Source organism: Gavialis gangeticus, unplaced genomic scaffold (assembly GCF_001723915.1).
Source record: "Gavialis gangeticus isolate Ggan-Ray unplaced genomic scaffold, GavGan_comp1, whole genome shotgun sequence".
NCBI lineage: Eukaryota > Metazoa > Chordata > Crocodylia > Gavialidae > Gavialis > Gavialis gangeticus.
Genome location: NW_017729032.1, coordinates 216796755 through 216818865, shown reverse-complemented (window position 1 = coordinate 216818865; position 22111 = coordinate 216796755). Strand labels below are relative to the sequence as shown.

General features: G+C 40.4%; 1 protein-coding gene across 2 annotated transcripts in view; it reads left to right on the top strand.

Annotated features, from left to right (window-relative positions):
* ITSN1 (intersectin 1) overlaps positions 1–22111 on the top strand; it is a 210720-nt gene that overhangs the window by 83334 nt on the left and 105275 nt on the right. For both annotated transcript variants that reach the window (XM_019524334.1, XM_019524333.1), the window contains exons 5-14: positions 4098–4258; positions 5273–5452; positions 6156–6249; positions 9073–9173; positions 10652–10715; positions 13169–13306; positions 14427–14542; positions 17198–17460; positions 19998–20147; positions 20426–20566. In XM_019524334.1, the coding sequence (XP_019379879.1) occupies positions 4098–4258; positions 5273–5452; positions 6156–6249; positions 9073–9173; positions 10652–10715; positions 13169–13306; positions 14427–14542; positions 17198–17460; positions 19998–20147; positions 20426–20566 (1408 nt within the window). The remainder of the gene's footprint in view (positions 1–4097; positions 4259–5272; positions 5453–6155; positions 6250–9072; positions 9174–10651; positions 10716–13168; positions 13307–14426; positions 14543–17197; positions 17461–19997; positions 20148–20425; positions 20567–22111) is intronic.

The following is a 22111-nucleotide window of genomic DNA, read 5'->3' as shown; positions in this document are numbered from 1 at the left end:
TGATGGAGTGAGAGGAGTGGAAGGGTGGGATTAGAGGCAGGGTTACGCAAATGAAGGATCAGGGCTATAGAAGAGAGACAGGGTTATACAAAATGACAGGGAATGGGTTGTGGGGACAGGACAGAGCTGCCTCTGTCCCCCATCTCCATTCCATTTGCTGTCATTTCACATAACCCTACCTGACTTCTGTAGCCCAATCCTTCATTTTTATAACCCTGCCCCCTGCATTTCTGGACTCAAAAGTGATTGTCTGTTCACTTGCTCATCAGTTCAATCTATACAGCTTAGACTAACCTGCAAAGATTGAATTGATTCAGCCTCAGGCTTTTTGCCTGCCAGTACTTAGTCTCTGAGAGGAATGTTGGAGAACCCTTTTAAGAGTCTAAGTAAGATGCATATAAAGTGAAAAATCACTGGTATAGAGACCCTCTTCCTAACTGTTTGGCGTTATTTAAGAAGATTTTTAAAACCATTCCCCTTTTTGGGGAAGGTCATTGAATGGGTGATCACCCAACAGCTTCAGGTACATCCCAATGTCATCAGTTTCCTAGACCCTTGGCAGTCCAGCTTTTTTCTTGGTTATAGCACAGAGACTGCACTTGTAGTCTTGGTTGATGATCTTCATCTGAAGATTGACAGGGGAAATTGTGCTCTGCTGATCTTGATCTTTCTTTGACCTTTGATACAGTCAACCATGAGGTGCTGATAAAACACTTACATGACCTGGTGAGTATTCATGGGATCACTCTAAATTGGTTCCGGTCTTTTTAAGTTTTCTCCTGCTGTAAGGCACCCTAAGCCCTTTTTTGGAAAGAGCTACAAAGAAATGTCATGCATAGATCAATCAGTAAATAGACGATACATTTCCGAGCTCATTCAAGTTAAAAGCAATCCATGATGATGAACACAGACATATTTTATGGATATCATCAGCAATCTCGCAGGCAAGGATGATTGTCTTCCATGCTTGTCTCATCTGTGGGTCTGAAGATAGCTGATGAGGTCTATCTAGGATTGACAGACTCTGTTGCAGCTCAGGCACATGTTTCTGCATGAGGTGGATGGCTCTAGGTTCTTGATTCAGTCTGCAACATACCATATCTGCTGCTCCTGCTTTTCCATCTCCTGTTGTCATAAGGTTTCAAAGTACTGAGATCCTTTCACCAGGATCTTCCTCCTGGGCAATATTCTGCCATGAGTTGGTGTCAGAGTTGTATTTTTTTTCAATTTGGCCTTGAGGGTGTCCTTGAAGCACTTTCTCTGTCTTCCTCTTGAGCATATGCCTTGATTAAGCTGAGAGAATAAAACTAACTTTGGGAATCTGGAGTTGGACATTGGGTGACATGGCCGGCGTGGTGAAATTGATGTTGTATGATCATTGCCTTGATGCTTGTGGTGTTTGCTTGTGAGAAGATGCTAACACTGGTGCACCTCTCTTCCTGCTGGATTCATAAGTTAGTCCACAGGCAGCATTGATGGTACTTCTCCAGTGGCTTGAGATGTCTCCTGTATGTTGTCCACATCTCAGCTCTGTACAATAAGGTGAGGATCACAACTGCTTGATAAACCATGAGCTTGTTTCGTATCTGATGTTGCGATCTTTGAACACTTGTTTCCTCTGATGTCTGAAGGCTGCACTTGCACATTTGAGGTGATGTTGGATTTCTTTACTGATGTCAGCCTTCTGTAAGAGACGGCTTCCGAGGTATGGGAAATTCTCAACATTCTCCAGAGTCTCACTGTGAATCTGAATTACTGGAGCTGGGGACTGCTCATTAAGAGCTTGTTGATGGAGGACCTTAGTCTTCTGAATGTTAAGCGTCAGTTCTTGTATGCCTCAGTAAAGACGTCAGTGATTGCCTGAAGGTCTGCTTCTGAGTGAGCACACTGGAGCTTGATGATTGGTAAACAGTATATCAATAAATAGATAATACATAAATAGATAATATAGTCCCTAGAAATTATTCAAGTTAAAAGTAATCCATGATGATAAACACAGACATGTTTTATAGATATAATAATTCTGTAATCAACTTACTCTTCTATACTGGCTTCTGGCCAGGTCTTAACTAAAATGAATTAATGTATGTTAAGTTCTTCCTAATTTTGTTATATATAAACTAGTGAAATTAGGGGGTGGCTACTGTCAGTTGCCCAAATTTAAAGTGACATTTATACAAAAGCAACATTGCAGTCATATAGCATGGGACTAGTCTTTAAAAAAATAGAAATAGGCAGTTGTTCTAAATAAATCCTTTAAGATACAGAAAGCTAATGTTCTACATCTGTCAGCGTATTGCAATTGTATGTAAACACTGTAGCCTTCACTTTGAACTTAGTGTCTCTCACTGAACTTTGTCTTAAGCCAGATAAATGGCAAAACTGTTGACTTGTAATACTTGAGTTGAGCAGCAGACACTAACTGGAAATGAAAGATTGTACTAAGTAAGCAGAGAGGGAGTAGCCTTATTCAGTTGTAGTAATAAGATGCATGCCTGTCAAATTTCTGTTTATTATTAATTGCACATTGTTTTCTTATAGTAAAAATGTATTGCTAGAAAGGGAGAAAGTAGTGGATTGTGGATAGGCGGGCCATATTTTCCCTGCCCCTGTTTCTAGAGTAATTAGTAAATACAAGCTGATGCAGATGTGGTAGTTTTCCAGACTTAACAAATGAGTACTGTTACAGGTGTAGATGCCTGCTTATTTTACTTTTGGCCCATTGTTGTACACTACATCAAGCATAATATACATCTACATCAAGCATCACAATCAGTCTTAATTGTTGAATCCAACAATGCCCGTGGTCATAGGAAACTTGACAGACTTACATTTCTTTCTAGCTTACTTTGGGATGGTCTCTCCCCTTCCTGGTCACACGATGCATTTAGTTGTCAGACATTGCTCATTATTGCCAGTTCTTAGGAATCACTTTTTGTTGGCCTTTGTCTTAATTGTATGAATCAGTAAGGGCCAACCTTTTTGACAGGCATGCCATAAATTAAACCCCATGCCCTCCCCATGTGCCACTCTAATCTCCTTTCTGTGCCCACTTCTGTTCCCTGCCCTGTCTGCCACTGTGCTGCCTGGCCTTTCCTCAGTCTGCCGTGTGCCACACACAAACGTTGCTCATGCCATTTGTGGCATGTGTGCTGCAGGTTGACTACCTCTGGTATAAATGCTTTCCTTGGTGCAGGTTTAGATAGATATAAACTTGTAGTTTAACTGTCTGGCTCCTATGACTTGAATAGTCAATTTGTGTTGCCATACCATTAATATGGAACATAATAATGTAAAGTTTCTTTTAGTTTTGTTTTGGAAAGAATCCTGTATTTTGTACTTTATTTTTAAGATATGTATAAAGAAAGTGGTCTGATGCAATAAACTAAATTTACAGTTTTTTAAATCATTAATGGGTATTTCGTTTTTTTATCTTGTTCCTATTGCAAGAACTGGTATTCTGTCTCCGGCTTCTCCTTCCTCATCAACACTATTCCCTGCTGCGCACTGTTTAAGGAAACAATATCTTTTTTGTTTCTTCATTTGATGTACTGTTAAGTCAGAGACTACTCTACATGAAAGCCTATTCAGAAACTGGGCTTACTGTTTTATACTTGAATACTATTGTCTGACTGAAAACGCATTTGTATACTTGCAGTTATAATAGTGTTTAGTACAAGGCATGAATTTAAAGAGCATTTTATTATGGGAGTAGCTGAAGTACAAATTTGTTGACTAAGTCATTTGGATCCCTGTGGTGCTGTTTGTGGTACCATGTAGCTTTATTTGAGCAACTTAGCAAAGTTCTTGTAGAATTACACTAATCCTTCCTTTCAGGTTTCTGCACTACAATTCTACTACAAAATGATATATAACTTTAGAAATCTCTTTTTTTTTCACATTATTCAGAAGAAGAAATTGGGAAGCTTGTGGTCTACTATTTACTAGCTGTATTCTGTTTTGCATATCGTCCTGAGTAGGACTTACGTGGGGTTTTTTGAGTTCCTGAATATATGATTATTTTTGCCCTTTGCTTTTTCAGAGAATTCACAAATTCATAATTTAAAAATATAATTGCAAATCTTCCTTATTTGTAGGGCACTGGCTGACATGAATAATGATGGGAGGATGGACCAGTTGGAATTTTCTATAGCTATGAAACTTATCAAACTAAAACTACAAGGTTATCAGCTCCCCCCTGCACTGCCCCCTGTCATGAAGCAACCACCCATTGCTATTTCTGGTGCACCAGGGTTTGGTAAGAGCAGAATTATATGCTGTGGTGATAACCTATATTAAAACATTGAGCAAAACTTTTATATTGAGATAAGACAGAGTTGAAAGAGACTGCTTACAATAAATGGGTGTAAACCCAAAATCTCATGCTTAACCTGTTGAGTTTCTGTTGCTGCACTCCACTAGTGAAAGCTCCTTTACTTGTACCCTGTTAGTTTGCCATGGTTCATGATAAGATTAGGTGCCTGGGAATCATTGCCACCATAAAAAGGAAAGGAAATAGTTAATGTAAGTGGTAAGTATTGCATAAAATTTCTCCATTTTTAAAGCATGGGTGGTTTTTCCCTAAAACTTTTGCCTTTTGGTTTGTCAGATTTAATTTTAGGCTGTAATGTTCCAGTGAAAATTTAACATACTAAGTATTGGACTTAAGGGAGAAATAGCATATTGAAAACTGAAACTTTCTTATGAAGAAATCCAGCAGTCAATTAGTCTCTTAGCTTACCATAGAACCTGATCCAGCTGCCTGCCTGCCTGTCTCACTCTTCTCCAGTGGCATCACTAGATCTCCTAAAGCTCCATATTATCTGTGCAGCTCTTCTCACCCTGAAATATCTCGTTACTGTGTGTTTACCCTATTTGCTTTGCACTGTTTCATATCAGTGATGGTTTATAAACAGTTTGTCTGAAGATCATTCTAATGTGTCTAATGTAGATTGTGGTCTCGTTACTTACTAGTAGTTGACAGTACTGTTCTTCATGTAGCTCTAGGTCAGCTACTTACTATACCAAATATTAATAGTTCTGTGGTTAGTGTTGCAGTCAGTAGGTTCCCATAATGTGTATACACGTCATTTCATGTTGCCAACACTAGCTGAGAGATTGGTAACCTTGACATTTATTAGTCTTCCTTTTCACCTCAACCTGTTTTATTTTAGGTTTGTTAGAAATTCTGAAAACTGCAGTCCTAATATTCTGGTGTGGTACAAAAGATTCTAAATGAGACAAAAATTATATTTCCTTGTCTTGTACGTAGGTATTGGGGGTATTGCTGGCATGCCGTCTCTTACAGCTGTCACCCCAGTGCCAATGGCATCCATTCCAGTAGTAGGGATGTCTCCACCACTAGTATCTTCTGTTCCTACAGCAGCAGTGCCTCCCCTGGCTAATGGAGCTCCTGCTGTTATACAACCTCTGCCTGCTTTTGCTCATCCTGGTATGCCGCATACTGGAACTGTTTACTTTCTTGCTACTAACAAATTATTGTGCAGTTTTCTCTGGGTCCAAAGAGTCAGAACATGATATTAGCATCTATAGCTGATTTAATGACTGCACTTATGTTGTTTTAATTCCAGTGAAGTTTGTAAGCTCTTTTATGAACTAAAACAAATGTACACCTTCAGTGGAAGAAACATAGGTGTTTAGATTTCAAAATTTGGCGACTTGGCTTTTTTGGATCTTTATATGTCCAAGCCAACCATAAATCATTTTGAACAAAATGTAAACATTGTAGTGGCAGCGTGGCAAAACTAGCTTGCTCATTAGTATGAAACAATACCTACAAAATGGTACAGTTGCCTATTTTTAATTATTAAGGTAATGCCATTGTTTAGATTATTTTAAAATAGTAGGATGCACAAATCCCAAATTATTTTATAATTATAGTCCTTTTCAATTTACCAACTAAACTTTTGTAAAAATCTGTAAATGTTGAAAGGCACAAAGATACGTATGTGTCTTATTTTTGTAGAACAGGAGAGAGGCTAATTAATCTCGTTATTTCAATAAAACATTACAAAAAATCAAAATTTCAGATCATAATACTTGATTTGTTCTCGTAGGAATTTGCTCTTGAATTGTGCAGTTTTATATTTTAACTTTACTTTTTAGTATTAACACTATTATTATTATTATTACAGCCACATTGCCAAAGAGTTCTTCCTTTAGTAGATCTGGTCCAGGGTCACAATTAAACACTAAACTGCAAAAGGCACAATCGTTTGAAGTGGCTAGGTAAGTTACTGTGGAGTGTGTTTGCGCACACAGTGCACTGTAACAGGTTAATAACATCTTTAATTGACGGTCAAAGCCTGTTGAGTTATTACTTCTGAAGATTTTTTATACAATGTCTTCATTCAGTGTGAAATACCAAATAAGTTACAAGCCATTTAAATTTAATGTGTAGCTGCTCTAAAAGTATCGAGTCATGTTAAAATATTTAGTGTTTTTTTAAGTTTCTGCAGAAAAGCATCAGTCTGCTGAGGACGATGTATTTCTTTATCATACATTTATTCCTTTTTTTTAGTATGGAAAAGTATTTACATTATTCTTAGAAGGCAGAGAAGTAGCTTTTAAGAACTAAAAAAATTGTAGTGTGCTTTTCACAAACGTTTACGGTGAAGAGAACTTTCAGACACCAAAATATTTTAACTCAATAGAATTTTATTGGGAGAGAGGGAGTTACCATTTGCTGTACAGCAGAAAGCCCACTTTCACTGCTCAGCATTCTTATGGGAGTCCCAAACATTCTTCAATGAAAACAAAATAGGGTAGGAAGAAGCACTTTGTTAACTATCTAAATCCTGTTTTTAATCTCCACTCCCCCAGTAAATACTCATTACAAAGTTTCTTTGCATCATAATATTAGGTGCTAAATGCCCCTATTACTTTTATATAAAGCAGATTAAAAATGCCTCTTAACACAAATAAACCTACTGTTGTCTCAAAAACAGTAGCGCTGGAAACAGTGGAAACAGCATGATCTAATCCCCCACAGGGAAGGGTGATTACCCCCTGCAGTCAACCTGGTGTAATAATGATTATCTCTATAAGGGAGCCAAATCCGGGATACTTTAGCTGAGAGACCCGAGTATTCTTTAAGATTGTTGTCACAGTTTCTGTGCTAACTGCACCTTAACCTCTTTCTGGTCACCCCTCTTTTTCCAGAGACCATCACTTTTCTCCTGTAGTGGGGTCACACAGTTCTAACAGTCTCATACCAAGCTCTGGGCTACAGTCCCCAGTAACCAGTCATGCTTACTTCAGTGGGTTTGACTTAGCTACAGGCACTGAAGAGCTGTTTCTGTATAGACCAATGGCAGTCATAACCAATGACAACACAGCCTTATTAAAGCAACGTTGTTTAGAGAAAAGTAGATGTTTAGAAAAACCGGCCTATATGTGTGCCTTCCACTCCCTAAGATTTACCCTCTTGTAGATGCAAGGATGGACATAGTTCTTCTAAATCAGTGGTTTTCAACCTGTGGTCCATGGACCCCTGGGGTCCACAGACTATATCTAAAGGGTTTGCAAAAGATGACTATGACCAAGCAAAAGCATGTCAATACCCACACTTAGAATTCAAAGGGGTCTGCACCTCCATTCAGAACTTCCAAAGGGTTCTGAATCTACATTTGAAATTTCTTAGGGGTCCTCAAATGAAGAAAGGTTGAAAACCACTGTTCTAAAGAACTCTGCAGAGCTTCTCTCTGTCTGAACCTACCTTCTTGGGCAGCCCCTCCTAATTCAGCTTCTTCCAATGCCTTTCTTGGAAGAGCTTTTTAACTGTTCAGTGTCCTTCCAAGCTGTAGGCACCCAGCTGGCAAAGCAGAAACGTTTAATTCAGGATGAAGCATTAGAAGCAAATCAGTACCGTCAGACAGGAGAGCTTTTTATCCAGTACACAGAAACCTCACTTCACTAACTCACAAAGAGTATTCCATAAAATTATTACATCTCAGTACTCTTAGATTATTATACACCAATGACAGGAAAAAAATAGAGAGGCCAGAAGACAAATGTACACAACTATGGTGGCTTTTCACTTAGCAGTGTTATTAAATCTTTTCAGTTCACCTTTTCATTACCTAGACTAATTTCTGTTTCATGTTCCAGCATAAAGCATAAGTGATGACTTGGAAATAGCTGTATAGTGTACAACAGAGGTTCTCAACCACCGGATCGCAAAGGGTTGGCTGCTGGGTCACACCACAAGCCCCCAGCTCAAACCCCCATCTGTCCACCTAGGCAAGTGGCTTCTGCCGCCGGCAGTGACATACAGGGTTGAAGCTGGGGGGCTGGGAACCCCCAGGAGGGAGGCAGCTAGCTCCGTGTGCCCTGTCCCACTTCCATGCTGGTCCGCAAGTTGGGAACCACTGGTGTACAAGATACTGCTTGTATTCATAATTGCTGGGTTACTGGTTTCCTTCTCACTTCATTAGTGAAAGGCCACGACTGTGCTATATCTGTTCAGTGGCCTGCTTTTCATTTGTTTTCCATAGTAGGCCTCTGGATTTGTTACCTGGTTAAAAAGGCTGGAGCAAAGGCTAATGTAAAATAAGAAATGCTGCTTCTAGCACCTGCAATGAGATCTTTCCCACCACATTGTTGAAACGTTTTTTGCACACTTTGGTTTTTCCAAAGCATTTACTCTGACTACTTTCCACCATTCAGAAGAAAGCCAAACAATTCATGGCAAGCATAGCAGTTGACCTAAGAAATATGCTTTTGGACAGGGTAATTATTCTGAGGCACAAATTTAGTGGTGTCATGTTTTCAAGAATGGAAGGGAAAATTTGGAAAATAAGAAAATAAGGCATTCAACTTGAACAGCATTGCTATATAGCCTCCTTGTAGCATCATGTGATTAAATATGTAATGAAATGTGATAGTGTTCAAGTGACATTGTAGCCACGATAGTCCAGGTAATATGCAAGATGAAATTTTTGTGGGAACCTTTCATTGGACTGGCTGCATGGTTGGGATAGACTTAGACAAGCTTTCAGGTATCACAGTACCCTCTGTTTGTTTGTTTGTTTTTTCCTCTCCTTATTCTAGTGTGCCTCCTGTGGCAGAATGGGCTGTTCCTCAGTCATCAAGACTGAAATATAGGCAGCTGTTCAATAGCCATGATAAAACAATGAGTGGACACTTAACAGGTATTAAAACAATTCTTATTCTCAGACTATTTGTTGCCTTCATTGCAGTTATCAAAATCAGTTAATATAGTGCTTGGAAAAGTACTACTTCAGTGTGGGACTCTCCTTCTGTAATCCAGTAGAAAAGAAGTGCTTATTGTCTGTGTTCAGGTTTTCCACTGTCCTGTGGTCACAGTTAAGAGCAAACAAATGATCACCTGTGAAGGGTGGTTGTTTAATGAATGGACAGAAGTTAAGAAGGGAAATTCAAAAGCCATCTGATGAACCTGGAGCCAGTTTCTGAGAAGTACTAGATACCTGCAAGTTCCCTTACCTACTTGCTGACATTATTCTTCCCCTTCTGCTTTTGTAATGGTTTATTGTAAAGTGGTTAGGCTATTGGGATCTATTTAATAAATAATTATAATGGGAGTGTTTATGTAGGATCACTTGCATAAAAAAGTAAATGGATTTGGCTATCTTTAAGACTTCATTTGACCTTCTAGTTGCATGGAGTTTTGGCCATTGGTTCTAAAAAGGCTGTAAGTCAGCTGCATACGAAAGGTCAACTTGTCCAGTGGGCAAGTTTTCCAGGTGTGTAAAAGGTGGGGAACAAGCAATAGCTCCATGAGAAGTAGTATTATGACACCAGATTCTGTATCATTTAATTTTCTGGGTAATAAATTGCTTGAAATGTAGAGTTTCATAGTAACCCTATTTCAAGGTTCCAGTGGGGAGGGACTGCTGGATCCAGGCCCTCTGAACCTTTTTTTAACCTTTTACGGGACAAGGGCCTCCCATCATTTTCCTGCTGCCATAGCTGGGCAGGGCTTCTGAATCCTTACTGACAGCCCAAAGAGGAAAGGCTTCAAGGACTGAATTCTTCCTGCCCTTTGTTGACAGCTTGGTGTCCAGGTGATGAAGTTTGTCAGGGTGAAAGTGTTTCTTTAATGGGAAAATGTGTAACACTTCATGCTGGCAGGCTGTCAACAATTCTCTTTAGATCACATTTGACTTGGTATCTCTGTCACCCAGCCCAATTCAGAGGAGGAACTGAGCATAGTCATGGTGCTTTCCTGGTGCGCATTCCAGGAGATTGTGAAGGAAGAAAACTGATTGTGGCAAATTGACTCTGAAGGGCACATCCATGGCTATCTGAGGCCTTATTAACTCAGTTCTGAGGGACAACAAATGCATCATGGTAGAAAACATGCAGCTTCAAAAAGGATAGGAAAACACATTCAGCGTAGTGGGGGACATTAATCCTGATAACATCCATTAATCTTACATGTTCTTGTAAGGTATCTTGCCTCTGATCTACTGTAGTGGCTTGTTCAGACCCTTCACATAGTGTTAATTAAAAATATTCAAGGTGAAATATTCAAAATTGAACCCTACAATGGAAGGTACATTTCTTGATTTTAGGGCTGTAGGAGATGAGAGGGAAACTGGGTTTTTCTTGTTTTTGTGTTAATTCTTGTTCTAATTTAATTCATTAGGTCCACAAGCAAGAACTATCCTTATGCAATCAAGTTTACCACAGGCTCAGTTGGCTACAATATGGTAAAGATAACTACTTTAACTTATATTAAATCAGAACCTTATACTTATATTTCTGGACTGCCCTTTCTTTTTCCCCACCTCCCTTTTTCCAACTTAACTGTTAGCTTGCTGTGCTTTGCTATTTTAATGTTTTGCTTTTAATGTTTTGTTATTAACATTTTGGTTGAAGATAACAAGAGCTTCATTCTCGTACACATTAACAATATTATCTAATAAGTGGCTTTGTCAAAAGAACTGGTTGCTATGGCATTTTTGGACAAGTCAGCTATTTTTTTGCAAATGTGAGGAAGAGTTCAAAAATGCGAACTTGTCAAGTATAACTTCTATTTGGATACCTGTTGTATTCTTCGTCTCTTGTGCAAATTTGAAATTTTACCTGCCCTCTTTGGTTCTTTTTTGTTTTTAATTTATGAAAAGGCCACTTTATTTCTCTAGCCTTTAGTGAAACGGTACCTTAGAGAATACAATAGGGAGGAGCATTTTTACTGTATAATAAAAAAGAAGGCCATAGTCTCTAAAATTGTCCTGACTGTGGTCCAGGAGCAAAGGCTACCGAAATGATTAATCCATTGAGTTTACTTTCTTTCATGTACTTTTAAAGGTGCTTCCCCTTCTTTCTTCCCCTGCATTTTTGCATGTGCTGTGGCCTGGCTGCTCTTTTTCTTCAGTGTGAACAAATCCTTGTCCTTTACAGAGCGTTCCTCATTTTAACTAATCTGCCAGTTAGTTTTTGTTAGTTTATGACTACCTTCTGTGGCTTTTTAAACAGCTTTCATACTGCTTTTGTGTTTTAACTTACTAATTTGTCTCCACAGGCTATTTCTAATTAACTTTCCTTCTTCTTAATTCTCTACTTGAAATTCATTATCACACTGCTGTCGCATGTGATTTCTCCCAAGCAAAAATGACAGTTGTCAGATTTTACGTAGTGGCTCAACTGCATTTGCTTTCTGGGTGAAATCCTTTGTTTTGCTTGAAATTTAAAGAACGTCCTCTTTTCTCTTGCGCCTCCTAACAAAGTTGCTATAAGAAGCAATTATTTTATGGCAGCGCAATCATCCAGCAGATCACAAACTTGAAGACTTTATACTTATTCCTGGAGCTTGAAATAGAGCAGAGAGGAAAAGAGTTGACACATTCCAGAAGTTCTGAACATAACTGCTTGGCAGCTTTGCCCCTTAACACTGCCAGAACTCTATTGAGATTAACAGAGGGCATTCGCATCTTTCATAAGGATGAATCTTGTTCACTTTTCCTGAGTCTTTTCCCGTAGAAGTGGAGCCAGAGTGGTTGCTGTGTAAGGGGAAGATTTATGAGCTGATGCTGGTGCTGTTGTTGGGCTGACTAAGCACCTGAGAGGCACAAACAGGGTTCAGATACAGGGAATAACACTTCTTCCAAAGTCTATCCAGAAGCAAAGCCCTGGAGACATCCAGAATAATGCTGCACTCTTATTTTGAAGCTTTTCTTTGTGTTTTAAATCACCATTATACTAGTGAAGGATTAGATTTTCACATTAGTATGGATAAAGGCATCTCACTCTTCTGTCAGAACTCCTATTTTAGATCATTTGCAGTGATTGTTGCAATCAGATTATATTTGGTAAACATTAAGTTTTCCTTGCACTTGTCAGGACTCCACTTTTAACTTTTGTTTTAAATGGAAACGTGGGGCATTTTTACATGTGTATGCGTCGCAGCGCTGGGAGCTGTGATACATGCAGTTGTATAAGCGGTGAAATGTGCATTTGCACTGAGAAAATGGTGGCAGCACGCTTCTGAACTAAAACACATCGGAGGTGCCTTAGTTTTAAAAACACGCTGCCACCACTTTCTGCGCGCTGATGTGCATTTTGCCGCTTATAGAACTGCATGCGGTGCAGTGCAGTACACCTCAGCTTGTATGCAGAGCAGACTTGATTAATCAAGTCGGTTCCAAAGCGGGGGATCTCTGGTGTGTCCCAGGAAATAAAGTATGTATATTAATGCTCATAAATCCTAGCACATGATATCGGCCTTAAGGGGCATATACTGATTTGCTGTATCACTACTGACCAGTCCAATTTAACCCAACTTGAATGTTATTATGAGGTGGGTATTTTTAGGAGGAGCAGGAGAGTTTTGTCCCGTGGAGTTGGGGCATAGGCATCAGAGAGGTAACTCAAGGCCTGAGGCAATAGAAACTAGGCCAAAGATATAGCTGAGGAGGAGCAGAGATGACAGATGGGTAGGGAACGTGATGTGTCTGGTTTTGGGATAAATGTGCAATATATTTTAAACTGGATGAAAATTGTTGTCTGTCTAAAAAATAGTAACACTTACTTCATACTTGACAGCGTAGGAATGGTGCTACCTAAAGCCACAACATTGTTGTTGTTGTTGGGGTTTTTTGTTCTTTTCTCCCCCTCCTCCCATCCCCTCCCCAGTATTTATTTGGGTCATTTCATTAAACAGGAATCTTTCAGACATTGACCAAGATGGGAAACTTACGGCAGAAGAGTTTATTCTGGCTATGCATTTAATTGATGTGGCCATGTCCGGCCAGCCATTGCCACCTGTACTGCCTCCAGAATATATTCCACCTTCATTTAGGTAAAACTATTGTAATTGTGTCATTTTGTTTCTGCATGAATTACTTTTTGGGAGATTTTTATGGGGATGGCATGGCAGGGGGACAGGAAACCTTTCAATTCAGTACTGTAGATGTGAAGGACAAGAAGCTCTGGAACAGACTAATTTAGCCTGTTACCTATAATTAGGGACCTGCTGAAGTTGAGGAGGCAGGTGGCTGATTTTGCATACTGATTGTGGGGCCGACTGTCATTTTTGTGGGCTTATCACGGCGGGGGCCACTCATGCTTCTGGCCAAGGACACCCTGGTGACCTCACTCCTCACTGCTGATTGGTCTAGGGGGCTATCTATCCATCATGCACCCCCTGCCTCTCGCTGCTAATTGGCTGAGCGCTGTCTATTGTACAGCCCTGCCCCTTACCTCTGATTGGGCATGCAGCCAGGCTGCAGCGGCCATGAGAACCAACTAGTGAGCCAGCATTTTATTTTTAGTGAGTTTTTTTTTTCCCCTGTGGATTTTACAGACAGTGCCTGATTTCACAATTTCTACAAAATCCCAGATTGAGTAGGTCCATACCTATAATTGCCCAGATGTCTTGCAATATCCTCACACTGGGAAACGTCTTCAATTTTTAAAAGTGTTGGCTTGCTGTGTTGGTTACTTGAAAATGAAAACTTTGTTGCTACAAGTTGCTTAAAGGTACAGCTGTTGCTGACAGCTGAATTTTGAGAAACAGAGCTGAAAGCTTTATAATTCAAATAAAAAATATAGTTGTCCTTCCCTCAGCTGAAATATTTAAAAATTCAAAGCTTGCCTTGGACTTTTATAGTGGCAAATTCTGATTTATGGTTCACTAGTATTTATGGAATTATAATGTTGAGTTACTCTATATGTTTTTCCATTGTGCTTCTCCAAGAAATCCAGTGAAAATATACGTTGGCACGTGCTTATATTGTCAGATTTTTAAAAACATTACCTTATAGATGATAGCGTGCTTATTCCACATAACGTTTTTTTTTCTGAACTTGGGAGTTCCTGTAGCTCCTCATCACCTGAGCTATTGCTTAAATTATAACCATAAAGCACAATGGGTGGGCATAGGTGGCTTCAAATAATTTGTTACTATCTTTAATTGACAGAAGAGTACGCTCTGGCAGTGGCATCTCTGCTGTAAGCTCGGTGTCCGTAGACCAAAGGTTACCAGAAGAACCAGTGTTGGAAGAAGAACAGCAGCAACCAGAAAAAAAATTGCCAGGTGAATGCAAATTTTGGATTCATTTCATACTTAGCAGAAAGCACTATTAACTGCTTATATAATGTGCAATAATAAGATTATATTCCACTAAAACTTTCTTCTAAGATTTTGTTCCGAGGTTACGTATGTATGGACAGACCTTTTTCATTGCATACTGTATGCTTTCAATATATCTTTTTTATTAGTTCTCTGTTTAAAAGGTATAAAGTTCTCTGGACACAATAAATGGCTTCAGATACTTGAATCTATTAAGGAATTATTGACACGTCTATCACCGTAGTTGAGAAAGTACTAGTAAGAACCAGCAGCCATCTGGGCTAATCTTGAAATATTGGCTGTTGATTTAGAAATCCAGAGAGACAATTTTTTGTGCTATCCAGCAGCACTCAGTGTGCCAATGATTCCTATTTTCTATGTCAACTGCTTGTCTGCCAAAATGCCTTTCTAGTAAAGGTGTTCAATTGATTTGAAACAAACTTGGTAGAGCCTGCCTATATCTCTCCATGACAGCCAGATGGGGGTAATGTTAGCATGATAGGAGGTAGTGACAACCCCCAACAGACACCTGAGTCAGGTTGCTTTTGCAGTGCTTTACTGCCAGTGCTAGGGCAAGAGGTTTAACCTTTTTAGACTCAGGGCACTGTTTGGATGAAGCTAGCTCTTAGTTTTCACTCATTTTTGACTAAGGAAAAATAATGGAACAGTTTTTCTGCTGCAGAGAACTCATAAAAACGACAACAGATCAGAATGTTTTTGATGCTCTGGATTCCTATTGGAAATTTCTGGGTTTATCATGTAAATCGTGTTTGCGTACCTAACAGTGCTAACATTACGTGACATCCCTTGACACCCTTGAAACAATCTCAGGGCATCCTGGTTGAAAATCTCTGCTCTGGTCTCTCAACTTATTTATTTTTTACATAAGATGTTTTGTTCCAAGTCATGGTAAACAGCTTGTAAGTAAAACAAGACCAACTCTGTTTCATGTTTTCCAAACCTAGTGTGTTACAGTGGTGGCTTCAGATTAAGGATTTCTTGCAATTGCCATTCTATTGTTTGTAAGCTGATGGATTGTACTTCTAACTGAAGCCTACTTTTGTCTACATATGGTCTACTGTGAAATAAGTACTGCAAATAAAATGGCAGTTAGTGAACATATTTAATGTCAACATCCAGGTGTTGTCCAGTGAGGCTCTTTACTACTATACAGAAGACTTGGAGCTGACTGGGTGCTCTTTTCAAATGTTGTCTTAATAAATTAATGCATCCAAGTTTGTAGTCTCTGGACTTGTAGCAACTTAGATTCCACCTCCATGATATTGCATTATAGTGGTTCTCAATATTTCAGGAAATTCCTAATATTTTCTATCCTCATCTCTTTCATTGAGGCTAAGCTCTTACAGGTTAGCTGTTATTTATTATGGAGTAAGAGTGTGCACATAAATATTTAATGCAGAACAGTGAGTGTGTGGTAAAACACCACACTTCTTTCCTCTCAGGAACTTGTTTCTGTACCCACCCCCTAAAAGTTGGGCTGTTGGTTCTTGATGAGCAACATATTCTTGTTATTTATCCCATATAAATAACAAGATGTGACTTTGAATGTTGTGAGACATTTCAGACTGTAGAATATGGAAAACCGAAGGCGTGGATAGCCTAAGCTCCCTTGCACGCTGTTAAGTGGAAACTGGGGCTTTGTAGAACTTAAGAACTCAGGGGCTGAGAGAGGATATGGGCTGTAGTGGGGACTAACATGTATGTGTCAGTGGCAAGATCAAAAAGCACCCATGCAGTTTGTGTTACTGTATTTTCCCGAATCCAAGATGAGGATTTTTCTCCATTCAACATGAGGGGAAAAAAATCTTGTCTGATATTCAACTATAGTTTGGGGCCAGTGGATGCTGCAGCTCCACCTCTTCTGGTTCTAACTCCAGCCATTATCTGTAGGAAGTCATACTCAGAGGGTGGGGTAGGGAGTTTGGGGGAGATAAAACAATGTGGGAGGAGGGGAACAAGGGGAGATCATGTGATCTGGGGGGACCATGGGGACTTTGTTTGTTGTGGTCCAGGGAAAGTGTGGAGGAGACAACACAATGGCAGGGGAGCTGCTGCAGCTGCAGCTCCAGTCCCAACCCTGTCACCACTGGTTCTGTCTGCCAGGGCTGGAGCCGTTGTGTGCTCTGGCCAAAGCCAGAGCCAGAGCCACCATGTAGGGTAAGCGGAGGGGGCAAGTGGCTGGGAGTCAGGTACTGAAGAGGCAAGTGATGGGGTGAGCAAAGAGGCAGACACTGGGGGAAACAGGCACCAGAGAGTTGGGAAGGCAAGTGGAATGAGGGCAGAGGTTAGTCTGCCTGACCCCTGCTGCAAGAGAGGGAAATTAATTTAAAACAGCCCTCCAATAATTAGCTTCTATACATGGAAAATTATAACAGATTAATATTTTTCCCTGTATAGAAACTAAATTATTGGGGGCTTGCCTTAAATTGGAAGTCATTTTGGATTTGGGTAAAAATACTGATTGTTGAAAGTCTCTTGTAATACTTTTGGAAACTTGTTCCGTATTCCAAACTATTTCCATTTCATTATGCTTACATGGGCATTTTAAAGACAATTAACAATACTTAATCTCAACATATGCACTTTCTTGCTTCAAAGTGACGTTTGAAGATAAAAAACGTGAAAATTTTGAACGTGGCAACCTGGAACTTGAAAAGCGGAGGCAGGCCCTTCTGGAGCAACAACGCAAAGAGCAAGAGCGCTTAGCACAGTTGGAACGAGCCGAGCAGGAAAGGAAAGAACGTGAACGACAGGAGCAAGAACGTAAAAGGCAACTAGAGCTGGAAAAGCAACTGGAAAAACAACGGGAATTAGAACGTCAGAGAGAAGAAGAAAGGAGGAAAGAAATTGAAAGGCGAGAGGTAAGTAGGTGGATTCAAGGGTGATCCCATCACAGGATATTGTCAACTGAGCTGAACAAAATAAAGTACCCTAAATATGCTTTATTTTTAGAAAAAGGCTTTTTGCACCTTTTTGCATTTCCTTGGAAACTAATTTGTTTGCTAGTGACTTGTTAGCAAGAAAAGATATTTAGGACACATACTCAAATGTGTAGGCTCCTGGAGCTAGAGATAGATAACCATCCATTCTTTCATCTAACAGTTGGATATTTTCTTGTGAAATATCTCACTTTATCTGAATGGGTTGGACAGATTCACAACAGAAAGCTCTTAGGCCATCTACAGACGTTCTGTTTGTGCCAGGAGAAAAGCTTTTCTTCTGGTACAAAAAGAAGAGCTTACAGAAGTTCAAGAGCTTTTTTGCAGAAGAAAAATGGTTCTTCTGCCAGAAATTGATCGGATACCAACAAAGAAGATATTCTTCCTTCCAGTTTAATCTGATTACCTGTACACCACTCTTGGGAGAGAGAGATACCCACTATCCCACTGTCCTCTACTTTCCCTACTTCCTTCTCCAGGGGCAAGCTGTCAGAGAACCCTGTGGGGACCTTGCCCTCTATACCACCAATCAGTTAACAGGGGTGATATTTTCCTGAGGCAGGAACCCTCCCAGAGCCCTGGGAAGTGTCCAGCCATGGGAGAAGAGCCCCTACCTAGTATGCTACTCTGGTTCAACCCTGAGGAGTGAGAGAATGGGAGACAAGTGCATCCAGGGCAGGAGCCCTCCAGCTGATTGGCAGCTGCAAGAATAGCTAGCTTCGGGCAACTTTGCAGCAGCAGCAGGAGAATTGTCTCCTACACCCCACATGTGTCCAGTTCCACTGGGAGGTGTGCTGGGGGGGGGGGACACATCAGTGCTGTGGCTGCAAGGTTGCCTGGGCTTCAGCAACCTTGCAGGTACAAGAGATTCCCAGGGTTTGGGAGTCAGGTTCAGGGAGGCTGTCCCCAAGCTTGGTCCGCTAGTAAGGTAGGGGACTGAAAAGCTGTAGGGGCCAAGAAGTGGAGAAGCTGTCTCCACCCCAGTTCACAGTCCTGCAGGCTTTAAATGCTGCATATATTGCCCAGATATACATTCCTGTTTCTAGTCCAATTTTCCACCAGTAAGAATGTCTGAGAAATTCTAAACGTTAGAAATGTATGTCTGTACATGGCTCTTAACCTCTGACCTCAAAAATTTTTGTAATATAAAGTGATTCTGCTTTGGTGATGAACCAAACTTTTCCCTGGGAATAGAAATCCATCATCCTTCTGCACTTAATGGTAGGCGCAGGAAAAGCTACCATGCTTGAAATCTCAAGACATCAACAGAATTTTGAATTGGGTGGAACAGCCTTTGACTTCAGATTTCTGTGAAACTACACTCGAGGTGGTTGTGATGTTTGTTTTTGGTGTCTATCAGTTAGAAGCAGGTTATATACTGAATTTGCCTAAATCCGATGTGACTTTGAATTTAAGATGACTCCCCAGTAAGTAGCTTCTATACATGGAAAATTATAAATTTGTTATGATGTATAGAAGCTAATTATTGGAGGGTCATCTTAAATTGGCTCCACAAAGCAGCAGCAGGGGACAAGGGGCCAGACCCCCACCCCTTGCCCCCCTACCTCTGTGCCTGTGCTTGCTCTCCTGCTGCCCGTCCCACTTGCTACTTGTCTGCCCTGGTGCCTTCCCCCTCTGCCACTTCTGTGCCCCTGCTGCCTACCCTCTGCCTCCCATTTCTCACCCCCCTGCAACTCTCAACCTTCTGTACAACTTGAGTTCCTGCTCTGGGATAGTCAGAAGCAGTGGCAGCTCTGGTCTGGCCTGGCCCAGCTCAGGCTGGGAGAAACATGGTGGGAGCTCTGGGCCCAGCCAGGTTAAGGCTGGGACTGGAGCCAGAGCTGAAGGTAAGCAGCTGTTTGGGGGAAGAGGAAAGGGAAACAGGCAGTGCAGTCTCTTATGCACTTTCCCCTGAGCTGCACACCATGGGTCTTCCCCTGCCCCCCACCATATGGCCTTCCCTGCATGCCCTCCACTGCAAACCCCCTTCCCCACCACACATGCCACCCTGGCTGACGGTGGGTGGCAGCTCAGCCAACCCTGCGGCAAAGCTGGAGCTGAACTGCTGCCTGCCCTGGGCCTATACTCAAATGAGTATACTAAGATGAGGCTTTTTTCCCCACCTTGAAATTGGGGAAAAGACCTCATCTTGGATTTTGGTAAATATGGCATTTCAGCAAATTAAATTATCGAGTAATTTATCATAATGGAAGAGATGCACCTCTTTTAAAAAGGGTACACATTCCTGACTGACCGTAATCTATCATGGCATTTAAGCAAGTACCTAACTTTAAACAATAAAACTACTCTGCATAAGATAGGCATGCACTTTTGTACTTTGCTGAACTGAAACCTTGTAACATGCGTATTCTGATGAGGAAGTAGGATGGATTCTGACCATTTCAGCCGTTTCTTCAAATAATCTGTGTTTTGGGGTTTGGGGCTTTTAAATACTACAGGCAGCAAAAAGGGAACTTGAAAGGCAAAGACAACTTGAATGGGAGCGTAATCGTCGACAAGAGCTATTAAATCAAAGAAACAAGGAACAAGAAGATATAGTTGTTCTGAAAGCAAAGAAAAAAACGTTAGAATTTGAGTTGGAAGCTCTAGTAAGTACAATTTTTTTTAAAAGGTTGTGAATTAAAGTATTGTATTGTATAGAAGGACAACCAATTCCAATTCTCTTGCATTTGAAATATTTGCTGGTGATTTGTAATGCACAGCACAAGACCACAGTAATGAGTGTGGCTATATAATCTTAATTAGTTGCCATAATTACATCTTAGTAAGTCAGTTGTAGAATTAAAACATTGTTAGTTTTAGAAAGCACATGAAATCTACTATTTAATGAAATTATTTCAGTAATCAAAACTTTTTTTTCCTGAAGAACGATAAAAAACATCAGTTGGAAGGAAAGCTTCAAGATATCAGGTGTCGACTGTCTACCCAAAGACAAGAAATTGAGAGCACTAACAAATCTAGAGAGCTGAGAATTGCAGAAATTACCCATTTGCAACAGCAGTTACAGGTGAGCATTCAAGCTTTTTTCTTACACTTAGCATTTAGCGTTGCGGTGGTTTTTTGTTTATTCTCCCCCACGTTGGGCAGTGTTCTGATCAGGCTTTCCCATCCAACATTATACTTGCATGAGATCACTAACTGCTTCAGTGTCTGAAATGTGTGCAGGAAACTTCTTTTAGAAATTGACTTCTGAAGCATTTATGATGCTTGATGCTGTTTTCCCAAGTATTTGAAATACTTAAGCACAGTCTTAGATTTTAAATACCATTAAGAGTCTTCCGTGCTGTTTTTCTTTCCCTCTTCCAGGGAAAAAACGCTTGTTTATTTTTAAGATGTTTTGTTTGATTATTTTTTGTATTATTTACTTGTGGTCGTATTTTAGTGTGTACAAAAATTGAGGGAAAGCCAAGCCAAACTAAAGAAATGAACATTTAGTCCTGAGAATGCCTAGACAACAGAATTCATTCTCTTAAAACATAAGCATGACCACAGTCCTAAATCCAAACTCTTGTGGAGCTCATGAGCTTCCCACTATCTAGGTTTATGCTTTGAAAATGAAGTAGAGCATAATATAGTGACTGTTGTAATACCTGGTCATTGAGGCTCCAGGATGCTTGCCTAGACATGTATACTTTGGTGCAGACTAAAAGGTTTTATTTAGCCAATGTAAAAACAGATTTCTATACGAACAGTGAAGTTTTCTCTACAGAGTGAGAAAAATAAGAGCCTAATAAGGGCAACATAAAGTGGATATACAATGTATACAAACAACAAACAGAAGCCTTCAGCTTTTAAGCATGACAGCACATGATGTAAGTCAGAGGCGCCTCTGTAGAGTGGGGAAACAAATGAGCTACAGTACTTTACGTCTTAATTCACAAATCATTAAATGGACTAATGATTGTGTTCACTGGTTGGTCTTGATGGTGAGAAAAGATAAGAGAGTCTGCAATGCCTGTCTAATGTAATAGCAAACAAGTAGCAAGATTTTACTATATCAAACGATGCTGGTTCTTTATTTATATTAGAGTAATGTCTAGAATTCTGTGTTTGGGATCAGATTCCCATTATACTGGGCAGATTTTTTAAGACACAGTCCTTCTGAGAACACCTGAGATTCTATTACCAAATGTAAGAAACAGAAGGTGAAGGGGGAGGAACAGTTTGAAATGAGCAGAAGTGGGAAAGAGTTGCATAGATATATTGCATGAGAGTTGGTGGCTTCAAGTAATGTACTGAAATGTGACAAGGTATTAGCTAGAAGTTTTCTCTTGGCATGTATGCATAGACATTTGGGGAGAATGGTCACTCAACGTAGGTAAGATAGGGTTGTAGGAGCTAGCGGGGGTTGTGGGGGGGAGGCAAGCTGGCTCTGGGAGGGTCAGGGAGTTTGGGTTCAGGCAGTGTCTGCAGAGGGTTGGTGAGGTCTAGGAGGGTTTGGCGGGATCAGGGGAGCTCATGGGGTCCACTGAGGGGCTCTTTCCCCTGGGACCAGGGGCTATTTTTAACCTCCTCACCCCCCCCAGATGAACAACTTCCCCCCGCCCCCCCC